This window comes from Rhipicephalus sanguineus, chromosome 1 (assembly GCF_013339695.2).
Source record: "Rhipicephalus sanguineus isolate Rsan-2018 chromosome 1, BIME_Rsan_1.4, whole genome shotgun sequence".
In the NCBI taxonomy this organism is placed as follows: Eukaryota; Metazoa; Arthropoda; class Arachnida; order Ixodida; family Ixodidae; genus Rhipicephalus; species Rhipicephalus sanguineus.
Genome location: NC_051176.1, coordinates 181,835,339 through 181,845,581, shown reverse-complemented (window position 1 = coordinate 181,845,581; position 10,243 = coordinate 181,835,339). Strand labels below are relative to the sequence as shown.

Below are 10,243 nucleotides of genomic sequence, written 5' to 3'. Positions count from 1 at the left end.
GCGGTTCACCCCGTCTTGTTTTGATGTAGGGGCACCGCAAAGGGGCACAGGAGCGCGGAAAACGGCAGAGTTAGGTGACCAGCCAAGCAGAACCATTTCACTTTCTGATTAACAAGTAGCGCCGAGTGCAACTGTCAGGAAGGGAACGTCGGGGCGTGCGATGTGCAAGTTACACTAAGTTGAAAGCGAATATCCCGCGTCTCTAGTTTATTTATTTATTTATTCATTCATTTATCATTATTTTTTTTTTGCTACTAGGGGTGTTTTTTCTAAGACTTATTGCCCTGTGGTTCAGGAAAGCGCCTTTCCCACAAGTTTCTTTTTTTTTCTGTTCTTCTTTCTCATCGTCAGGTAAAACCTATATAAAGCCGAGGTCTCGGGGACGTTTCACAGCTCACGCCCGCCCAGAAGCCTTCAGACGACGGTGCTCCTACGCAACTCGCTCTCAGGATCATGAACTCATTGGTGAGCGCGCGTTTAACGAGGCATGCAGTTATATAGCGCATGGGTGTATGAAATGGTTGTTAGGAGATAACTGATATTAATTCGCGCTGGTCCACTAAATTGCACCTGAAATGCTCTTCCTGGCTAAAGTTGTCATTCATTTCCTTGGTATTTTTTATTCGGAAATCAGATAATTAGCGTAATAGCGTCGAAAAACGACAAAAGACAAGAGGGGATAACAGCGTGTTTGGTCGTTTTTCCGCGCTATTACGCTAAAGGCAACGCAGTACCAACTAGCCCGAACCGCTACCCTTCTAAACAATGTCGTGATTGATGAATAATGTGAGAAGCGGTGTGCTACTGCCTCAATGGCATACGGCTTTTCGTGGTTTTTCACACGTTATTTGTGTTCCCATTAAACGCAGCAGGAAGCTGCAGATAAAATTTCTCGTTACTGCCCTGTCCGCGACTGCATTAGACAAGTGAGTATGGGATCGTTGGGTCAACAAATACCTTTATTTAAGTCCAGGTGGTCTCTGAAAAACACATTATAACGCTCCACAGCTGTTTTAAACAGATGTACAGTGAGCTCGTGAAAGTTTTGTATCACTTACAGAGTTTTTACGGCGGAGTAAGCATGTGGGTTACCCACAAGACTCATTCACTACAGCAGCATTCGTGTCTTCCGCCGCCTTATTGTACCGCACATCACAAAAACACTATGATATGCACAAAAGCACAACTTGTGTTAAATTTAGTCTTTCACTAGTTAATCCTTCTGGTACATATACACATGCAATATTTATTTCGCCGCCATCAAAAGTCTTGCACTGTGTTCTTTGTTGTATGAATGTCATCCGTCGCAGGTGGTTGCAGCGTTTGTAATGTGCGGCCTCGTGGCCACAGCTCACTGCGGCGGCTTCGGTGGGGGCCACAGCGTGATTGTTGTCAAGGGAATCCAGACCGGAGGTGGTGGTGGCGCAGGATTCGGCCATGGAAGCGCAGCGTCGGCCACTACCGCGGGATCCTCACAGCCCCAGGTTGTTCAAGGACCAACTTATGTCGTCAAGACGCTGCACCAGGTAAGCACGTGACGCGGTTTGACACGCGAAAATGGTTGACTGTAAGATTTTAGTATGTTACCATCGCATGTTCTGCCTGTCAGCATTGACGAATCAGGAAAGGTGCAACAGTGGCAGGCAGCCGCACCCTTACCATGTGCATAATGAGATCAGTTAACAGGTATAAACGTGGATGACCAGACAAATCAGCTATGTTCAGTTGTAAAGTACCTCGATATACATATCTATTGACAGAACCTAGTGCCTACAGATGCGACAAACACAGGCGGCTAAAGAGGACAAGGGCAGACCTTCGTGTGGGTATAGTCAGAACGTGACGTCCGGATATCTTTCAGGCCTTCAGTTAGGCCTATCCCGAAACTATTGCGGAAAATGAATGCGGCAGGGGACGCCAATCTCGCAAACAGCTGAAAAAAAAAAAAGAGTTCGCACACTATTGCGAAACAAGAAAGTTCTACGTCACCTGCATAAACGAATACTGCTCACCACACGAAGAACCGGGTCGCAGATTTAGCGTGGGAACTTTAGCCTCCGGGAATGACTCGCGTTGCCAGCAACCATGGGTGGATCATTTGATCACCTAGTGGAATTATTGATTCAAAAATGCGAAATATTTTTCAGGTTAAGAAGATTTCTCACGGGGGAGCTGTCGTCGGAGGTGGTTCGACCGGAGGTTATTCTGGCGGATACGGTGGCGGCTTCGGACATGGCGGTGGATACTCCCACGGCTTCAGTGGCGGCTTATCTGGCGGCTACGGCAGCTTCGGAAAGGGCTATGGTGGTCTTGGTCACGGCGGGTGGTGGTTCGTATGGTTATATTCAGTGCATGCCTTCCGGATCCACCTGGAAATTTGCACTTTGTACTGACATAGTATCGGAGCGAATGCCAACAAACACCCATCGAAGACATTATTTTGCTATACTTAGCTTTATTTCTCAGCTCTACGCGTATATTCTTTTGGGCCTCTTCTGATTCGCTTGCAGTGAAGTCAATAGTTCGCCTTGCATGGTCTGTTTTATTACTACTCATTCACACTAGAAGTAATCGATCGGGTGTTAACGTAATTCAGAATCAGAACGATTATTTCAGAAGTATTTTTGCAACTTCCGATCAGCTGTCATTTGCATTCGTGCTAAAACTTGGTTTCTCTCCACAAACAAACCGCAAGGAGTCGTGAATTCAGCTACGTTTACCATCTCAGTTCAGTTTTGTCTCACTGAAACAGTGTTGAGAGTGGCACGATGATCGTTGCGTAAGGCAGAGAGAGAACAACTTTATTAAAAATAAACGAACTCCAGTCCGGGTCCACTAATAAAAAAAAATCACAGTTTCGCCGCAAGGGCGAAGCAATGAATGCGATAGCGAGAAACTAATGCTATACGAAGTGAGGCTCGCCAATGGATACTCTCAGTTTGAACAGCGCTCCTGTTACAAAGGTGGCCGAAGCAGCGAAGGAAACTAGCATGCTTCAAGTGTCGAGCTGTGACACTTGATAGTTCGCGCTCATCTTCTGTTTGTTCGTTTAGCGGCGTCGTTTAGCGGCGCTCCGTAACATGAGCGCGGACACCACGGGTAAAGCTTGAAACATCCCTCTTGCCCTCACCACGAGAAAACCGCGCGAGCAGACAGCGGAAGGCCATGGTTCTCCTTGCGCAAATATAAGAAGAAGCGAGCGAGCTCGCCGACGACTTTTAAATGCGCTCGTCGCGCTCCTAGCGCCATCTCGCTGGTAATGTAGAAACGCTTATGAGGGCCGGCCATCTCTGAGTCCGTCTAGCGGCAAAGGGTGTGTATATAACGCTCGCGCGTTAGCTATGCGGAGAACCTGCGTTCCGTGGCGTAGTGGCTAGCGCCACTCGCTGCGGAGCAAGAGGTCCCTGGTTCGATCCCGCGCTTCGGAAGAATTTTTCTGAATTATTTTTCTTTGGGGCTTTTATATATATATACATACTTATACATATACGGTGCATGACGGCGACGGCGACGGCAAAATCCAGCCGAGACTGTCCATATAATTGCTATCGCAATAAAAGGTGTGGAATTATCCACAGGGTGTGTACAGAATTCCTGGATCCTATTTTATTTTTGAGAGCATGCAACTTCTTTTCTCTTTACATCTTTCCTAGGCATGAACATGGTGTATACCTTTCTTTACAGGTGATTACCAGTCAACCATGCCATGTAGAAGCTAATACAACATCATCGTCCACACAACAGCATCATAGCGATAGTGATCGACTGGGAATATGTATTCTGCGAACGATGTAAATAAACGTCAACACACCCTGCACATCCGGTTTCATTAATATTAATGAAGGAGGTTGCATATTCCAAAGGTATATAGGGGCTTTTTCCACTTTATGTGCTAAGAAAGAGTGCTGGGTTGTACATCTTATATAGGATCTCGTTTCACCACCTGCGCAACGAGCATGGATTCCTGAGCGTGAGCATGCTTCGTATGAAGATTGGTCAGTTTGAAAGCAACCGATAAGAGGCGCTATATTCGGCAAATTAAGAATGCGGCTTGTAATAATAATATCTGGGCTTTAACGTCCCAATACACGATATGATTATGAGAGACGCCCTAGTGGAGGGCTCCGGAAATTTCGACCCCCTGGGGTTCTTTAACGTGCGCTTAAATCTAAGTACACGGGCCTCAAACATTTTCGCCTCCATCGAAAATGCAGCCGCCGCAGCCGGGATTCGATCCCGCGACCTTCGGGTGAGCAGTCGAGCGCCATAACCACTAGACCACCGTGGCGGGGCGAATGCGGCTTGTGTGTACGTTTTAGCCGCGTACGAGAAACGATTTCACCTGAGATCACGTATATGAAGTGTATCAATTGTGATCCAGTAGATACCACATGGGGGGTATTCTGTAATACAAATAGCGACTATATACGTTCAAGCCTATACTTTTACTTTGACGGTCAATGCTTTATCCGCTCAGCGTTGATTTGCGAATCGATATACATAATTACGTATGCTTCACGAATTCTGATGTAAAATATAGTAGAAAATAATCACCTTTTCATCAAGTCAGTGAACGCCTGAAGTCACAAAGAGAGAGCCAAAAGGAGGCTATGCATGCGAGAGACAGAAATAAAAAAACATAGGAGTGAATTAGTTAAGCAAATTCGGTCAATCTGCTTTGTACAGCAAAAAGCGCTAGTTGTTAATTTGAATGAGACAAAACCACGGCTCACTGATAACAAACGCAGCTTCACAGACGTGAGTTAAGAAAGGCAACAGCGCGTGCGTCCCAGCGTTAAAACAAAAATACAATTAGTAGTTGAGATCTCTGACGTGTATTTTCTCGGTGCTGTGTGTAGAATGCTTAAGCAAATATATGAGCTTACCTTATAGAATTTACATAAATTATTAGACGCTAAAACATGCATAAAAAGCCCTATTGAATCCCTATTGAATCATCTTAATTGCATATGGGTAGTCAAGTCAAACTGCCCTAATCTTAACAAAGGGCGATGAAATAAAGCAGAAAGATAGGGCGGTTCACAAGAAGAAAGAGTATTCGACCACGATGATATACAATGCATGACCGGCGGGAGGAGACATAAAGATCACAAGAAGGTGGAAACAAGAAACGCTTGATTCGCAGGCGTGTACCGACAAACCAAGCGAAAACCATTCAGTCTAAGGCCGATGTATTTTTGTCATTGAGGCTCTCACGAGTCACCTAGCTCCTACACATTTTAACTCGATAACGCTAAAGAGCTCGTTTCGCAGAAATGCCGGCGTCGGCGTCATTGATTGTGAGCGAAAAATTATAATCTTGTCCATGACCGAAAAATCGAGAAAGATGCAAATAAAATAAATAATAAAAAAATCTTCGCTTCTAGTGAGAATCCATCCTAGGCCGTCTGCGTGGCAAGCAGGCGTTCTACCACAGAGTCACGATATTGCTTGAACATGCTTGGGGGGAAAAACACTATATGATTATCACGTAGTGGAAGAAGTCTCCTCAACGCATATAATATTGCGTGGTAGAAGCGTCAAAACAAGTGAATTGAGGAAAGATTGGGTGTTTTAAACGCCCACCCATTACAAAGCGCTCGAACATATTTATTCATTATCAGCTGCAAAAGCATCAACAAAGTGAGCAGCTGCGTAGGTTCGCGTGTTGCCTTACGGACGCGTAGTGGGGCCTTCGCTGATTCGCAAAAAGAAGAATTATGGCATAGTGGGCACTTAACAACTTTACTTGCAGTAGGCATTCTAGGATAGTTTTAAACAGCCAATGTTACGAGCACAGTCGTTCGTTTACTTACGGCACGGTTGAGGCATGCACCGCGAACCGAAGCTAGGCTGGCACTTGAGAAGGCGAAGCGCACGGGGCCCGCTTACTCTATCGCGTTCTACTCTGGAAGGCCAAGCTCAAGCGTCCTCCAAGATTTTAGTTTTCTAATATGCTGCGTGTGGTGGAATCAAATGAAAGGTTATGAGATAACGAGCGCTCCATGTAGAGGAATATGCAGGCAAATTCTATGCCAGCAAACCTCTGTAAGTTTTAATAAACAGCAGGCTCGTCTCCCTCCCCCCCTCCTTACCTCAAAAAGCCAGTAGCGCCGGCTACCAGCAGTTCGAGCAGCAAGATCTCTTACGGAGACACTTTCGAAAACCTTGATAACACAAACGGCAGGCCCCTGGCCAGGATTTTTTTTTTCGGGGGGGGGGGGGGGGGGGCAGTTGCTGAAGGCCTTGACTGCTTGAGAAAAACACCTATTTTCATAAGTTGTTTTCGGTAAAACACCCCATCCATGGAAATTCCGGGAGGGGGGAGCAGCCTCCCCGCCCCCGGGCTACGGGACTGACACAGGGCATTTGACTTTGTCAAACAATGCGCGGCTATTTTTACCATTCGACTTAGGCGAAAGAAGGCACTGACATACAAGACGGGTCACTGAAAACGCACAGCGGACTTAATCTATTGTCAGCTCCATTTTTCTGTCACTTTCACTCCCACGCCGAAGACGTGTACGGTTGTTTAATTTCGTGTATCAAGCTTGCTTTCACACTATCAATTTCGTGCATCATGCTTGCGCGATATTCTGCTTGGTCCTTTGGTTGATTGAATTCTAATGTTGTCTTAATTCTATTAGCTACTATCTTCGTAAACAGCTTGGTGACAACGGACAGGAAGCTGATCGGCCTGTAATTTTTCAAGTCCTTGACGTCCCCTTTCTTATGGATTAAGATGATATTAGCATTCTTCCAAGATTCTGGTACCCTCACCGTTAAGGGACATTCCGTATACAGGGTACGTGGCCACTTTTTCTAACACTATCTGTCCACCGTCTTTCAACAGATCTGATGTTACCTGATCCTCAACCGCGGCTTTGCCTCTTTGCATTCCCTCTAAGGCTTTCTTTACTTCCCATGTCGTTACTGGTGGGATGTCCACTTCCTCTGGCCTACTACTACTTCGTGCATTATCGTCCTGGTTGTCCCGGCTACTGTACAGATCTCTGTAAAACTCCTCAGCTACTTTAAGGATCCATATTGTTAGTGACTTTGCCTTCCTTGTGCCTTAGTGCATACATCTGGTTTTTGCCTGTGCCCAGTTTTCTCTTCACCACTTTGATGCTGCGCCGGTCCTTTAGTGCATGTAAATTCTCTCCATGTTGTATCTTCTTAGGTCGGCTACTTTACGCCTGTTGATTAACTTCGGAAGCTCTACCAGGGGTGCTCTGCAGGATGACCCGAGTTTGACGAAACTCGGAATCTTTCTGTGCTCTGGTGACACCCCCTTTTGAACGAGCTAACAGTACGAAAAGGTCAAATCCATACCTCAACGCGCGCTGCATTCCATTGCTTACGATGGAACGCGGCGTCGCGTCAAGGGCGGTCGACGAAGTTGGGTGGTATCTTCAAAGCAGAGGCATCTTCTTTCATTTGTTTGTCGTTCCACTGAGTGCAGAAGTGCACCCATGCAAGAGAAGTGTCAGAAACTTTTACTAACGATAATTTTTAGAGGCATGAGCTACTTAAATTCTTTTTCAAGCGTTTAATGTCTGCGCTTAGTATCCTTTAGAATAATCTGTACAATGATCTCTGAGATTAGCTTAGGCCGAGCGCCTTACAACAGCGTGACCGGAGCTAATCGCCGAGGCCACGTGCGTAATCATCGCAGTCGCCCTGTAAGTACATTCTATAGCGCATTGCTAGGCCGGCGCGCGCCCTCTTCGTCCTCTTATTAATCGTCTGCTCGCTACCCCTGAGCAGGTGCGGCCGGCTGATTAGCTAACTGGCTGGGCGGTATACCTGGCTACTTAAGTCAGCACATGCTATGACCAAGCTAATTAATACAAGTCATGCTAGGACCGAGCTAATTAAGCCACGTCTTATAAAAGTATGCTAATGAAAGCCGTGTAAGGCTAAGACCCAGCTAAAGAGCATGCTAATTAACACGACGCTACATAGGGGCGCGCTAATTACAATCAAGCTATGTAGGCCTTTCCTCACTAAGGTAATGCTAATTAGAATCGTGCTAACTAAGTTTATGCTAATTAGTCTCGTACTAATTAAGACTTTGTTAGTCAAACCTGAGCATTAATGTCGTGCAAATTAATGTCGTCCAATTACCACATAAGGCCGAACTAATCAACATCATGGTAATTAAGACCTAGCAAATATAAACCATCAAAATTGAGACCGAACTGACGCGGTCTTCACTCCGAAGCCGACCGAGCAGACTGAGTACACGAGCCACAAAAAGCTGGAAGAAGCTAGGTGATCACAAGCTCCTCCAATGGCTCCAGCCTTGCACAAGCAAACTGACCAAATTATTTTATATGCATAGAAGCTGCTGCTTAGCGTCCACTGTATGAAACGTTTGACAGGCACACCGGCACTATGCCAGTCCCGAGTTGAACTGGGGAGTTTTCAGGATCAACGAGTTTGTACCCCAATTCGCGCGTCAGTCTGTTTGATTGACAGATGTCAGCGGCGAAGATCGAGCCCGCTCACGGCGTTAGCTCGTGCCGAGGAGCAGTGCTCACGTCGCAACGCGAGCGAGCGGCACGATTCATCTTTGAGCTTAATCGCGCGGACTATGCAGACACGCACGAAGAATTCCATGTTATATAATCACGTGGCTACGAGGTCTCGCATTCAAATTCACCGCGCTCGTGACGTACCACTCACAGCCATGAAGCAAATGCCCCTGGTGGCATTTGCGGCGAGAAATGGTACCATTTATTTGTGTCTAGAGACACTGTTTCTACCGATTCGTTACTGCAGAAAAGAGAGAGAGAGAGAGAGAATAAGAATAAAAGAAAGGCGGGGAGGTTCACCAAGGCTGAGCCCGGTAGGCTACCCTGCACTGGGGAAGGGGGAAGGGGAAAGAAAGTTAGAGAGGAGGAGAGAAAAGTCACTCTTTCAGCCGACGTATCAGTTCCGCGTTTGACATCACAAACGGCGAATCAGTCCGGTATCCTTGAGAAAACGCAACAGCGCTTCCGTTGCCTTTCGGAACTGTGATGGGCAGCCCCATGGTCCTAATATTTTCGCGACAGTGAAAGCGCTTCCGTCCATTTGATTTAGTGCAGTGCTGAGGTGAAGCCTCTCGGTTGCGTATGTCGGGCAGTAACACAGAAGGTGCTCAATAGTTTCCTCAACGGCATAGTCGTTGCACTCGGCGTTGAAGTGATGTGTGTAAGTGTGGCTCTGTGGTCCCTACACCAGGGGTAGGTTGGTGCGCTCACTACAAATACTCACAACGTGGTCTTGGGAGGCACGGCTTTCCGAGCTGGCACTAGGGAGCCAACTGGTGACCCTAGACCAGGCCCGGCGAGCCGCCGTGGCCAGTGGGGCTCTACAAGAGGGCTCCACCCGGGATTAGCCACGTACTCTAATTCTTCAATAAAGTTTATTCTCTCTCTCTCGGCGTTGAAATCTTCAGACGTGTAATGTACGTAGCAGTAACCTGTCCATTTATTTATCTGTAATATTCGAGAGAAGCGAAACGAGCTGCACGAGAGTGCTGCGTGTGCGCCCTTGTTGCCTTCGAGAGTTGAAATTTCCATGCTGCCGGTGGAACGAAAGAACTTGCCCGAAAGAGGACAAACGCCCACGAACACGCCTGTGGGAGGCGCGATGTTAAGTTGGCAAAAAGATAGCGCGACAATCACGCTTACGTCGCTGCACTGTTGAAATGTTGACTGAGTAGCGGCGCTGACGCGTTCGCACGCGGTGTTCCTTCGAAAACCGTCGCAAATGCCGCACGTGTGTTTGTGACGCCATGATCGTTCTTGCAGCCGTTTTATCAACGCTGCTATCGCGCGCTCCGCACTGTCTTCCTGTCATGACCGCCGTAGTGCGAGCTCGGAGAAATCTCGTGTTCCCGATAAGCTCGGGCCATCCTGCATAGCACCCCAGTTCTATTTTGTCTGTCGTTTTTGAGGCTTTCGTGCTTTCACGTTTCTTAATGAGGTTTTTCGTCTCTTGGGAGAGCTTGCCAGCATCATGTTTCATCACTGCACCTCCGACTTCCACTGCACACTCCGTAACGATGCTCGTCATATTATCATTCATTGCGTCAACGCTAAGGTCTGTTTCCTCGGTTATAGCCTATTATCTGTTCTGAAGCGAGACCATGAATTCCTGTACTTTCCCTCTCAGCGCTAGCACGTTAATTGGCTTCTTGCGTATCAGTTTCTGCCGTTCCTTCGTCAAGTCTAGGCGAATTCGTGACCTT

At 47.0% G+C, this 10,243-nt stretch overlaps 1 protein-coding gene across 1 annotated transcript; it reads left to right on the top strand.

Annotated features, from left to right (window-relative positions):
- Nucleotides 1–368: 368 nt before the first annotated feature.
- LOC119387369 (holotricin-3) lies at nucleotides 369–3,815 on the top strand. Its single transcript, XM_037654741.2, has 4 exons — nucleotides 369–465; nucleotides 1,311–1,526; nucleotides 2,148–2,329; nucleotides 3,685–3,815. Exons 1-4 carry the CDS (start codon nucleotides 454–456, stop codon nucleotides 3,686–3,688), a joined length of 414 nt encoding a protein of 137 aa, XP_037510669.1. The 5' UTR covers nucleotides 369–453; the 3' UTR covers nucleotides 3,689–3,815.
- The last annotated feature ends 6,428 nt before the right edge of the window (nucleotides 3,816–10,243 follow it).